Source organism: Mus caroli, unplaced genomic scaffold, assembly GCF_978045245.1.
Source record: "Mus caroli unplaced genomic scaffold, Mus_caroli_1 scaffold_1, whole genome shotgun sequence".
NCBI classification, from domain to species: Eukaryota; Metazoa; Chordata; class Mammalia; order Rodentia; family Muridae; genus Mus; species Mus caroli.
Window position 1 is genome coordinate 72,369,336 of NW_028227256.1, and position 13,463 is coordinate 72,382,798.

The 13,463-nt window shown below is 50.9% G+C and overlaps 1 protein-coding gene across 4 annotated transcripts; it reads right to left on the reverse strand.

Annotated features, from left to right (window-relative positions):
• Positions 1-584: 584 nt before the first annotated feature.
• On the reverse strand, positions 585-9,914 carry Dnpep (aspartyl aminopeptidase). 4 transcript variants are annotated; one of them, XM_021170254.3, is made up of 15 exons: positions 9,725-9,914; positions 9,100-9,193; positions 8,931-9,019; positions 8,720-8,833; positions 8,339-8,464; positions 8,013-8,143; positions 7,732-7,807; positions 7,513-7,620; positions 6,741-6,818; positions 5,797-5,880; positions 4,793-4,953; positions 4,407-4,446; positions 4,207-4,308; positions 1,303-1,470; positions 585-710 (listed from the first exon to the last, which is right to left on the reverse strand). In XM_021170254.3, the coding sequence occupies exons 1-15, from the start codon at positions 9,728-9,730 to the stop codon at positions 660-662; spliced, it is 1,428 nt and encodes a 475-aa protein (XP_021025913.1). In that variant the 5' UTR covers positions 9,731-9,914; the 3' UTR covers positions 585-659. The 4 variants fall into 4 exon arrangements, with proteins under 4 accessions (XP_021025913.1, XP_021025928.1, XP_021025935.1 ...); XM_021170269.3 differs by having other exon boundaries at positions 9,535-9,886; XM_021170276.2 differs by lacking the exon at positions 9,725-9,914 and adding an exon at positions 9,472-9,718.
• Positions 9,915-13,463: the final 3,549 nt, after the last annotated feature.

Genomic DNA, 13,463 nt, shown 5'->3' on the forward strand with positions numbered 1-13,463 from the left:
GTTTTGTTGAACCATCTTTTTTTTTAGATTTTTATGTGTATGAGTGTTTTGCTGCATGTATGTTTGTGCATGACATGGGTGTACATGCAGTGTCCATGGAGGCCAGCAGAGGGGCCCTGCAACTGGAGTTAGAAGGTTACAAGCCACCTTGTAGGTGCTGGGAACTTGAACTTGCATCTTCTGCAAGAGCAGCCAGTGTTCTTAACCACTGAGCCATCTGTCTGGCCTCCTGAAAGTCTGGGAGATCAAAATCACAATGAACTGCCACTGTAGCTGGGATGGAGGGGTGGCTTAGTGTTATTCATTTGTTATTCTTGCAGAGGACCTGGATTCAGTTCCCAGCATTCACATGGTGACTCATAACTACCATACATACAAGCGAGCAAAACATTCATACACATAAAATAAATCTAATAACATGACAAGTGGTGTCAAGTCCCTTGTGAACAGGAGCTTCTGGTTCAGGTGAGATGCAGGGAGGGACAACCTTTTACCTGTACCTGACCTTCACCTCCGGTCTGGTTCCAGAGGGTCAGGCCAGGCTCAACACCCACCCTGCCGCTTCAGAAAAAGCACAAGAGAGCTGGAGTGAAAATCTACTTTAATAACCCAACATCAGCTAAATTGAAGGGGTGGAAGACAAGTCTTGGCAAGAGGCCTCAGTCCACTAAGAGGTTCCGGCTTACAGAAGGGAACAGCTCAAAGAAGCCCTAAAATGCGAGGCAGAGGGAACTGGGAGTTAGTGAGTGAGCAGACAGCAGTGCCCCACCACGAACCTTCCATCTCCTCCAGGTCTAGTAACAGAAGCACCGAGGCTTCTATGCCTGATGCACTGGCCTGCCTCCTCAGCTCTCAGCCCTCTCCAGCCAACCACTTTCCTCTGAGGCCTTGAAAACGAGGAATGGTATGGCCTGTGTTAAAGGCTTGGTAGGCATTGTTGGGGTCTGAAGGGAAGAAGTTAGGACACCTGGGATGAAGCATACCTGTGATGGACACTGAACCCATTTCCTCCCTCCTCTTCTCCACAACTCCCTCTTCCCTGTCACGCCTCACGGTAGCAGATTCCTCTAGCACAAGCTCTCGCCATGATATCCTGCTTTATCACTGGCCTCAAGTCAACAGCCAGCTGGCCACGGACTAAAGCCTCTGAAACGCTGACTTCTTATGAACTGCTTACCTCACACTGTGCCAGAGTGATGGAAGCTGACACAGGGACCGTTTTCTATTTTGTAGTCCACAGCAATCAGCCCCCTACAGTGACTAGCCACTTACTGGTGGAGCAGAGGGCCAGGTGGGAGTTACCTTGAAAAGGGTGAGGGTCTGGAGAACTCCAGTGGTACAGGCTGTCTCCCGGATAGAGTGCATAGCCAGTTGGGGGCTGCCTAAGTCCAGCACCCGAAGCCCCAGTCGAGAAGCCAAGATAGGTCCAATGGTGGTGCCACACGGGGAGTCATTCCTGACCATGAGGTCCTGGTGAGGGAAGGAGAGGTCATAAGCTAAACCCTAGATGCGCTCACTAAGATCAAGGAGGAAGCTACCCTAGAGCCACAGGGCTGGCAGAGCATCTAGTTCTATGTCTTCTACCTTTTTGTTACTCTCACACACAACGTGAAACCCCAATACACAAAGGAAAACAAACTTAGTAGTTTTTTTTTTTTTAGTGTGCCTCTTTTTCTTTTCTTTTTTTAAATTATTTTCCGCATTTACATTTCCAATGCTATCCCCAAAGTCCCCCATACCCTTCCCCCCACTCCCCTACCCACCCACTCCCACTTTTTGGCCCTGGCGTTACCCTGTCCTGGGGCATATAAAGTTTGCAAGTCCAATGGGCCTCTCTTTCCAGTGATGGCCAATTAGGCCATCTTTTGATACATATGCAGCTAGAGTCAAGAGCTCCGGGGGGTACTGGTTAGTTCATAATGTTGTTGCACCTACAGGGTTGCAGATCTCTTTAGCTCCTTGGGTACTTTCTCTAGCTCCTCCATTGGGGGCCCTGTGATCCATCCAATAGCTGACTGTGAGCATCCACTTATGTGTTTGCTAGGCCCCAAACTTAGTAGTTTTAATGTTCTAAAAATTCCTGCTGGGCTGGGGGTATAGTTCACTTGGTTGAGGGCTTGCCTAGTATAAATGAAGCCCTGGGTTTGATCTCCACCTGGGCAATGGGTGGTGCTCATTTGTAATCCCAAGATTTGGAGAGGGAGGAATCAGGAGCTTAAGGCTGTATTTTGCTTCATACTGAGTTTGAAGCTACATAAGACCCTATCTTAAAACAAAACACCATGGAAATCATAATATGGAGCTAGATTTTAAGATCTGTAAGTGTAAAACAGAAATATAAAAGTCAAACTTTAGTCAGGTGAGAGTTACAGTATTAGCCCATTGTACTGGCTGGTTTGTGTGTCAGTCATCACAGTTACAGTCATCAGAGAGGAAGGAGCCTCAGTTGAGGAAATGCCTCCATGAGATCCAGCTGTAAGGCATTTTCTCTTAGTGATCAATGGGGAAGGGCCCCGACCATTGTGGGTGGTGTCATCCTGGCCTGGTGGTTCAGAGTTCTGTAAGAAAGCAGGCTGAGCAAGCCACGTGAAGCAGGTCAGTAAGCAACACCCTTCCATGGTCTCTACGTCAGTTCCTGCCTTCCAGTTCCAGTCCTGCTTGAGTCCCTGTCCTGCCTTCCTTCAGTGATCTGGAAGTGAAAGCTGAATTAACCTTTTCCTGCCCAGCTTGCTTTTTGGTCATGGTTTTTTGTTGCAGCAATAGAAACCCTGACTAAGCAAGGTATTGTTGTGACAGACCTGACCATGTTTTGGGGATAATTGTGGAAGGACTTTGGAACTTTGGGCTAGAAGAACCAGTGAGTGTTAAGACCTCAGTGGGAAGTTCTGTAGGAGCTTGGAAGATAAGAATGTTGAGAGAGTGCAGAAGATGGAGGCCTGGCTTATGAAACTTCAAAGGGAAGAGTAGACTCTATCAGGGCCATCTGCTATTTTAAGATTCTGTGGTTCTGGTTTGCTGGGACTGAAAGTGAAACTTTTACATTACAAGGACAACTGATGCTGGTCAGCTGGAGCTAAGAAATTAGTAGTGATTAAGAAGAGACCATCCCTGAGGTGAAATCTTCTGGGAAGTGTTTTCTGAGAGCACAGGGAAGCTGTTTCAGAGGCAGCCAAGGTTGTACTTTGTGCTGCAGGTGGAATTGATAGTGTAAGAGTCACCCAGGTGGTACTGGTTGTGAAGGCATGAAGGGGTCGTGGACAGCAGCTGAGGTTTGGCACTGTGAGGCTAAGAGAGACCACTGGTGAAGGTGCAGCCTCAGTGGCAGTTGAAGGTTCAGGACTGAAGGGGTCATGCAAAGAAGTTGAGGCCCGGCCCGGCACCAGAAGAGAGCTTCAGAAGCAAACTGGTCTAGGTGAGTCTCTTCTCCTGTCCCTCTTGCTCTCAACTTGGGCCTTCTCTCCTGCTACTAGACTAACTCATTCCTTTTCCCCCTGGGGACCTTTCTGTTTGTTCCCTCTGGCTGAGATGTTCGCCCTCTGGACCTCCCCATGGTATTTGTTTCTCAGCAGCTGCCTCTCACTTCCTCCCAGAGACTTCTCTGTGAGTGGAATGATCAGACGTTACATGGGACAAGATGGAGACACTGATGCAGAGACGGCCCTTGTCTGGTCCTGCCTCTCCCAGAACTTGGGTGTTGTCCATCGCTGGACTGCCCTGGGCCAAGTCTCTGATGTGGAGTGTGTGTACTCATGTAGTGCCCTGAGGACAGTGATGGGTGATCTCAGGCCAGAGGGAAAATGAACACTTGAGATTCTAGGCTCTCCAGTCCTGAATCTTCCTTTTGGGTTGAAGTACAAGTAAAGAAAGACACAGAGACATGGGGTTTTAGAAGGAAAAAGGGCAGGACTAACCTACCAGGTGGCAGGAGTAATCCTTACAGAAATCAGCAGGGCAGGGCTCATTATCACCCTCACTTTACAGATGGGCACACAAAAACTCAAGACAGCTTAGCAAACTAGGCCAAAGTCACCACAACAAAGCCAGCACTGCATCTAGCTCTGCACCCCAAGCCCCAGATCTTCTCATTCACTGGGACTCCCTCCACTAAAGTCTCTCTCCTGTGCTTCTCACTCACTGGGAGCACATCAGGTTATGTCTTTATCCTGCTCCCTCCACCAAGCCTGCCTAGAAAAGACACACACTCACCTGCAGGGGCACCCCAACTTGCCCAGCCACCTCTCGAATCATGGACTCAGACACTGCATTCGAGGCGTAGCGTTGCTTGCTGTTCACCTTGATCACAGGACCCTGGGAAAAGTCCCAGAACAGAGATGATGTGAGGCCTGTGTGAACCACAGAGGCCAGAGTTGGCCAGGCCACCACATCTTTGAGAAGCAGCATCTTACCTTATGGAACAAAGGCCGGTGGTTTTCTTCATGCTTGTCCCTGTGAGAGGTGATAAAGATCAGGATGGCACACTGTGGTGGGGGCTGTCAACAGCCACTACCCCTTCCAAGGCAGATGGCACTAATGGATCATGGCACTCTTTCCCACCTAGCCATGCATGTCCTCAAGGGCATCAGAACAAACGTTTCAGGCAGATTCTAGCCATGAAAGGAAGCAAGGTCACAGACAAAGCTTACTTAATATATACACCCGGCTCAGGCAACGCATGGCTTTGAATAAGACTCCTGAACCTCCCAGCAGACGGAGAAAGGCAGGGCTAGGAACTAGACTGCAAGTGGGCTATGCCGAGTCTCTAGCATAAGTACTGTCTGGTATGAAGACTCACGAGTAGTTTGGGTGCACAGCATGGGCCATGTCTGCACTGATCATGAAGGACTTAGGTATGGCTTCCTCGAAGGCAGTCAGACGCTGAGGTGAGGCTGAGATGCGCCGTAGTATCAGCTCCGTCAGCAGGGACTGTGCTCCTTGTGCACTCTCTGACCCCACCTGGAGATGGCAGAGATTTGACTGTGGAATCTGGACATGCTCCTGGTCTGTAAGTGCTCAGGATGGCCCGGGATCCACCTGAGTCACTTGGTAGAGAGAAGTATCCGTAGAGACTCTCCTTTCTGAACATCTGACAGTAGACTAGTTCCCAGTCATCCCTGGACTAGAAATAGCACTTACTGATGGAGGTTTCACACTGGTCCCCACATTTACACCAGGGCTAGGCAGGTGTTAAAGCTATGTAACTAACTACCCAGCTGCAGACAGCACTCCCAGTCTCCTTTGTAACTCAATGTGGCCACACTGGGTTCTGTGAATGTGAGCAATAATGAATTCCATTTCTGGACCACACTCTTGAAGACACAGGCATCTATTCTCTCTGCCCTCTCCTTTACTGCTGACTGGGTATAGACAAGATAGCCAGAGATGGAACAGCCAACTAGCATAATAGACCAGAGACCTATCCAAACCACTAGCTGACCCAGGGAGTTACATGAAACAGAACATCTACCTGTCAAGCTCCACTTTAGCATCTCAAGATTACAGCTAAACAACATAGCTGACAACCCACTATGTGCCAAGCCACAGACCTGAAAGGATGACCTGTGTAGTGGCCCCGTCCTTGGGGTAGGAATGCAGCAAGGTACACAGAGAATACAGGCTATGGAATCCATTATAAAAATCTATGCAGGGCCAGGAGGGAACAAGTGCTATGGGAGCACTGGCAGCTCTCCTTCCTCCCTCTTTGGGGCCTCTAGAATGCCCTGGCTCGCTCTGAGTGCGGGCCACCAGGCACTTACTGACTACTCCACTGAGGGACCTCTGCCCCAGCCCTCCACATACCTCTTCATTGTCGTAGAGTGTGACCATGCGCACATGTGGATCCCTGGCCAGAGAGGCAGGGGATGCACAGGAATCAATCAATGCCTAGATGGGGAAGGAGACAGGCTCATTATCCCTGACCTTTTGCTTCTTACAACTTTGTCTGCCAGTACCTGGGAGGGACATGCTGCCCTGCCAGGGAAGTGGGCTGGGCTCTCGCAACCTTTCTCTTAGGGTCCTGCCTGGCAGAGGGTGGAGGAGGACCTTTCTAATGGAATAAGTAAATCCATTCTCTGAGCATTTGCTCTCATATACTCCCATGCAGGAGGCTGGAGGATAATGTTGAAGACAGACTGAAACTATAAGTCCTGGGAAGCCAATGATTATGAAGATCAGTCAAACTGATGGGCTTCTGTTAACAGCTCTAGACAAGTCCATGAACAACCCAGCTGGCTGGCTCAGAAGCAGACACAGGCCCCAGAGCTACAGTTACCACCCAAAGCCTATCTCCAGTCACAAGACAGGCAGGGAAAGGCAAGTTAGAAAGCAGAGGAGGGGCAAAGGGTAGAAAGCTGAGAAACAGCCTGACTGGGGGAGAGAGACAGTGAAGAACATGAAGGTGACCAAAAGGTATAGACAGTCCTACTGAGGTCCCAAGGATCCCAAAGAAAGCTGGCAGGGGACAAAGAGGAACTTTAAGTCAGAGGCAGAATGAGAGAAGCAGAAAAAAGTGAGAATTGTTTTTCATGGTGGCAAGGCCTGTTTTCAGACAGAGGTCATTAAGGAAAAGTAAAAGATACCATGGCACCCTGAACACTGTCAGCTCCTGGTCTCAGAGCAGCACAGTAATAGTGATGTCAAGGCTGCAGTGCATGGGCCCTTCCCAGTGCCAACAGGGTGAAGGCCTGGCTAAGCAGCCATGTCTCCCCAGCTCTCATGCTGCCTGGGCTGCTCTGGCTTCTCACCTGCAGGGCACAGAAGCAGCTGTGCAGATTGTCCAGTCGAGGAGCGAAGATGAACTCTTCATAGGCTCCGCCCAGGACCTAGAAAGACAAGAGGAACACCTAAGTGCCCAGGCCCTCACCACTTCTCCCTGTTCCCAAGGGCCAGAGCAACTCTTGACTGTTGGCTCAGGAAACTATTCTTGCTGTTCAGCAGAGAATGAAGGCCAGGCAAGGGCAGCCTACAGCATCTGACTTCTCTCAGAGGGGCAGGCCAAAGGAGGGCTAAGTGGTCAGTCACCAAAAAAAAAAAAAGAAAAGCAGCCAGCGATGGTGGGGCATACCTTTAATCCCAACACTTGGGTGGCAGAGGCAGGTGGACCTCTAAGTTGGAGGCCAGCCTGGTCTACATAGTTCCAGCATAGCCAGGGCTACACAGAGAAACCCTGTCTAGTAAAAACAAAACAATGCCGACTAAAAGGAAGAAAACAGCTAACACAAACATAGGACCAAGGAGCCAAAGACCTAGCAGCTCCCTACTTAGCACTTGGAAGGCACCAGGCCTCTTGCCCTCAGAGGTTCAGAGCAGACAGGGGCCATGTCACACATCACCCCCAGTCTCAGTAGGACGGTCTTCTGGGGAGATGCTCTGCTTATCTGGGAACTACTGAAAGCAGAGGAAGTGTCACCAACGGGGAAGAACAAGGATGAGACCAACTGAGGAACTTCGGGGGCATGCTATGGCTGACAGGGACCCTGGAGGACCCCACCACAAGGTCCTACAGCCACTCCTTACTGCAGGCTGGGTGTCTGCCAGGCAGAGCTCCATCTCCATGATGCTGTCAGGACTCAGGCCCAGATGGGTACAGAGCAGGGACATGAGGACCGAGTGGTGCCGCTCATCCTGTAAGGCAGGGGATGTTGGAAGGTGGATCTGCTCATCTCTTTGCCCCTCTCTAGGGGACTGGTCTGTCCCCACTCTGCCCACCCTCTCCGGGCCAGGGGAGCTTCTTACAGTGGCACTGAGAGGCCCTGGTTCAGGAGTCCCTTTCTCCAGCTCTTCCTGAACTGCTGTGGCAAGAATAGGGACTCTGGGGAAATGGGTTAAGAGAAGGGAGAGGGACAGCGGTGAACATAGGCCTCTTCTGGTCCTCCAGCCGATTCCCAGCACACTCCCCAAATGGATAGAGCTGGTTTCCAAACGTGGAACTTGACCACTAAGGGGTGGTCCTCTGTTCCCCAGTGCCATATCCCACCCTCACAGCCATCACAACCCTGGCTCGAATGTGGACTCACAGGTGGATCTCTGTGTTGGGCCCAAAGTTCTCATTGATATTTCGCTGCAGATGGATGGCCAGATGTGGGATGCGCAGGATGGGCCGCTCTATATGGACAAGCCTCTGCTCCAGCCGGCCTGAGGTAGGGCACTGTGGCCAAGTGGCCAGGTCAGAACTGGGCACCTCCCAAATCCAGCTAATAAAATCCCTTACTAAACCCAGAATAATCATGTCCCATCTTCCCCACGAGGACCCTTCACTGGTCCACTGAAGAAATGGGAAGACATTCAAGCTTCAGGCTGCCGGAAGTGAGAGCCTCCCCAGTTCCTAGCCCCTTGATACCACCTTGATAATGACGCGTCCAGCCAAGGTCAGGTCCCGGTCGAACCACGTGCTCCAGATCCCACCACCGTAGGTCTCGACACCGACCTGGTGGTAGCCCACCTGGCTTCGGCGAGATTTGCGTTTCACCTGAGTGTAAGAATGAGAAGAAAGGGAATGTCTGAAAGACAACATCTGGAAGGGAGACCCAGGCAGTAAGTTATACAGAGCAGACAGCACATCAGTTGACAGCTGAAAGTGTATGTGGGGGACATGAGAGCATGGGGCGGGTCTACCTTCTTCCCGGGACCTTGGGATAGGGCCTTCCAAACTCTACCTCCAGGATCTCATCCTCCCAACCGCCCCCGCACCTCCCTTCAGTCCAAACAAGTCCTAACTTCTTACCCTGAGGCAGGGACTGTCCGTGTGGGCCCCAATGAGGCTGAAGCCATTGCCAGGAACATACTGGCCCCCCACAGCAAAAGCAATGATGGAGGAGGAGTTTCTGGTTAAGAAGTACTGGGGGAGAGAGTTGAAAGACAGGGGCGTGAGTTGCTTAATGACCCGGAACACAGGCCTTTGCAATAGTGTCTGCCCCCACGCTATCCCTTAGTACCTTGTTTTCTGGTACGATATCCCAGCCCTCTGTTTCCTTGAGTTCACGGAAGCCAGCCTGGAGGAGGCGGCTGCGGCACTCAGCCACAACTGTAGGAAACAGACTCTCTCAGCGATGGAAGTTGGTCAAGTCACTCCCACTCCTAGCCTCCCTAACCTTGGTCACCTACCGTGGAAAGGAGAGGGACTCCGGTTCACGAACTTGAGGAGCTCTCGGGCTGTGGCCTGGATGGCCTCTTTCCGAGCCCTGCCGTTCATAGCCATCTATAGTGAGAAGTGGGGAGTTCAGGTGGCTGCCGGGTCTAGGATCCCTCTTTCAGCCCCCGAGAAATGAGAGCTCCAAGGCTCAACCTCTGCTTCCGAGGACTTCACTGGCGACAGATGTGGATCCCTAGCTCGATCGCTCTCGGCTCAAAGGTTCAGTCCCGGGGCAAGAGGACCTCCACCCAGTTTTGTCCCTGGAGTACAGGATCGGAAAGGCCCGCCCCCTAATCAGATAATCCACGCCCCGCCCAGCTAGGAAATCCTGCCTCCAAGAGGACCTCAAAGCTGGAAAGGCCACTAGCCGGCGCGCCACCGTGTCCGGAATCAAAGCACCACTACACCTGTCCCTCAGCCCCGTCAGTCACTGGACAGCCCTTCCGGCTCCGGGAAGGTCAGGCCACCGCGGAGGGTTTCAGTTTTACTTTGAAACCGGAGTACGCCCGTGTCAGCGCCGCCTTAAGCTTAGCTCCGAAAGGGCGCACGGCCTGCCACCGAGCCGAAGTGGAGGCGGGACCGACAGCAGCAACACACCTGCATAGCCCCACCGCACTCCGCTCCAGGAGCGGGACTCCGGCCCGCCCCTGACGCTCCGCTCCTCCCTCCCGGATCAGGCCTCGCCCTCTCGTCAGGCCGCACCGGGTCTCCGCCTCTACCAGGCCTCGCCACGCCCCATAAGGCCCTCCGCGAGCTCCGCCCCTGTCAGGCCTCGGTCGGGCTCCGCCCCCTCCCGCTACTCGCTCAGCTCCCGTCAGGCCTCGTTCCAAACACGCGGACTGCTCTGTGCCAGTCAGACAGCGTCCCGCCCTCGTTACTCCGAGAGCTCCGCCCCTGTCAGGACGCGTTCCGGTTCCGCTCCCGCCTCACCGACCGGCCTTCCCCCAATCAAGCTGCATTCTAACCACGTGGACTAGTCCGCTCCAGTCACACCGCGCCCCGCCCCACTGTTCCACTAGCTTTGCCCCGTTAGGAGCCACGTCTCATGCCCCGCCCTCATTGCTCCACTAGCTCCGCCCCGTCACGCCTACTCTCCAGACCTTGTCTCCGCTGTCCCAGCTTCCTTGGCAGGCCCCGCCCCTGCTGCCTCTCTCGCCCCGCCTCTATCAAGTCGAGTCCTCCAGGCGTTGATGCCCCCCCTCCGCCCTTTCCTTTGTCAGCGGCCTCCAAGCCGCTGCGAGGCGTTCAGCTTCTGGAGCACCCTAAGGCAGGGCAGCCCACCGCGGCGGCAGCGCCCTCTAGCGCCCCGGTGGTGTTAGCACAGCCGCTGACTTCCATGAGTTTATGTTATGATAAACGAGCTATCACAATTGTAATCCTCACAATTTTACTGTCAGCATTTTGTAGACAAATTAACGGAATTAGGAGAGTAATCTGTCTCTAGTTACAAATGAATGGCACAGCTGGGCTTATGACTCCATAAATTAGTTTGCAGAGCCTAGAACAACTGCAAGAGGCTTTCATAGGCTTTTTTTCTATCCTCTTTGGTTAAATGTTACGCTACTCAGTAGGTCTCAGAGGAACACAGAAGTCAGTGACCTTTTCAAGATCACACCGCTGTTTGGGTGGCCCTGAGGTTTGATTCTGATACTCATGATTTTTTTTCTTTCCCGCAGGGTTTAAGTTTTGTTCAGGCTTTTCCAGAGCTCACTATGTAGCCCAGGCTGGCCTCAAATCCATGGCAATCCTGCCTCAGTCTTGCTATTGTTGGAGATACAGGCATGAGCCTTTCTACTTCTTAAAGCAGTTGAGGGGGGCAATTCCAATATTATGTTTCCATGTCAAGAATGTCAAGTAGCAGCTTAAAACTCATCCATACATCGATGGATCAGGACTCTTGTGGCTTTGAGGTTCAAAACAGAGTCGACCTACCAAGAGTGTAAAAATAGTCTTTCCAGGGATCACAGGTCTCCGGGGAGCGGGGAGGGGGTGGGGCATCTGTTGCTTTTATACTTGGGATAGATTCTGGAAAGGTCCTGCCACCCTCACTTCAAATGGGGCAGTTTCAAGATCCGTTCAGTGGGTGACAGACTACATCTGTGTAGCTTCTTAATCATCCTTTAGATATCATTGTATCCCTACTAATTTGTACAGTTAATACTCGTTAATAATTATGTAAGTCGCATTATGTATGAAGCTGAGTGCTAAGTGGACCATGGGAAGGATGTTCTCATTTGTTCTCTAAGGACTGGTTACGTGGGGGGAAGGGCTACATTCTAAGCTACTGATAGCTGGAACAGGGTATGGTTCTCCATATGAGTGGGTTCTGCATCGTTGAATCCGACTAAGTATTTGGGGTCCTGTGTATTAACTAAATAACAGAAAGTACAGACATATTTTTAAAATAGTATTTATGAGAGCGAGAGATGCTATTAAACTCCAAGGCATGAACATATGAAAGCCCGTCTCATGTCAACCTAGGAAATGTGAGTTTAAAATGATGTTCTGTTTTAATTAATGAGGTAAACAAAACCGGAAACGCTTGGTGATATCAGGCATTGGAAAAGGCTTGGGGTAACACTTGCCTTTATACTCGATGTTCTGAAATGTAAATATTCCATATGGCTGTTTTCAAGCTATGAACATGATGTCACTAGAACTAGACATGGATTTGGGAAGAGACGTACAGACAAGCAAGCCACTGTGTGTGCTTCTGTCCTACAGATGCACTGGACATAAGTAACCTCTACAGCAGAAATTTTAAAATGCGGTAAGATAGTTGAAAAACTGATGGTTTTAAATTTTAACTGTCTCTGCAATATAATTTGCTTAATTGTACCATAATGCTTTGAGGATTGCTGCGGTTAACAACAGGGTCACCGAATCCTTGGGAATCTCACAGTCAGTTCTCATGAACTGGTGCAGGTCAGTACTCCACCCACACTCACCATCCTTGCTATGAAACATACAGCCAATAAAATACCAGGCTGGGGGCTGGAGAGATGGCTCGGTGATTAGAGCACTGAGCTGTACACGGACTGTCCCTCCAGCTTTGCTATGTCGCCTCTGGCATCAAACTGTGATAGTGGTTGCTTTGCAGAAACTTGAAGTCACTTTTGCTAAAAACATGGACTCATCCTTTGGACTTGTACTTCAGATTTTTGAATGGGTCAAAAGTCTTGGCACATCTTTCTTTCATATTGTCCCTGTCCCTGTAGGAGCCTCTAAGGTGGAAGGAGAGAACTGACTTCTGAAAATTGTCATCTACCCTCACGTTTGCCCTGGCATGAGCAAGTCCACACTCACACACACACACACACACACACACACACACACACACACACACACACTTTTAAATTGTCTAAGACTATAGTGCTGGATTAGGGCGGCCCGTCGCCATTACGGCTGCATTGAGTATCTTATACCCTGCCCTTTTCCTCCCAGCACAGCTCAACCACCTGCACTTCCTCAGCCTCATCAGGATGTTCAGACTAAATGGAGGGGCCAGGACATTTGTGTGACAATGAGTGACTTGGTGGTTCCTGGGTTAAGTCACTACACATTAGCCTGCAAGCCACAAGACCAGAATGTTTGTGCCCAAGAGGGAAAAGATCTTTTGAAATCTTTCCCATGACCAATGGGCAATTACTAAGCCTTAATCCATTCCAGGAAAATCAATGGAACTTTGCTGCTTGCTTCTGTTCAGCGAGCTGCAGCCTGATCTCCCTTTCAATCACTGCTCAGCGTATTGCTCTGGCTCGCATGAAGTTGGCTGACTCAGTCTGAAGCTATAGTAAAGATGCCCTGCTTGTGTGTCTTGTCTGCAATGCAATGTGACTTGGTATTTTCTTTCCCCTCTGTGTGTGTCTGTGTGTGTGTGTGTGTGTGTGTGTTTTGAGACAGGGTATCACCAAGTAGCCCGCACTGCTCTTGGGCCCATATCTAACTCATGCTAGCCTCCAACTCACAGTGAGCCTCTTGCCTCAGCCTCCCTAACCATGGGATTATAAGACTTGATCTTATTCCTACTGTCTCTGTGCCGTAGGATCTCCATCATCTGGTATCAAGTTGGCCAACACAATCAGTATCTGGGAAGTTTTTAGAAATGGAGAAAATCAAGATGCAGTGGTTTGAATATGCCTGGTCCAGGGAGTGGCACTGTAAGGAGGTGTGGCCTTGTTGGAGGAAGTGTGCCACTGTGGGGCTTGGCAATGAGACCCTCCTCCAAGCCACATGGGAGCCAGTCTTCTCCTAGTTGTCTTTGGAACAAAAGGTAGAAGTTTAAGCTCCTCCAGTGCCATGCCTGCCTGGATGCTGCCATGCTTCCTCCCATAAT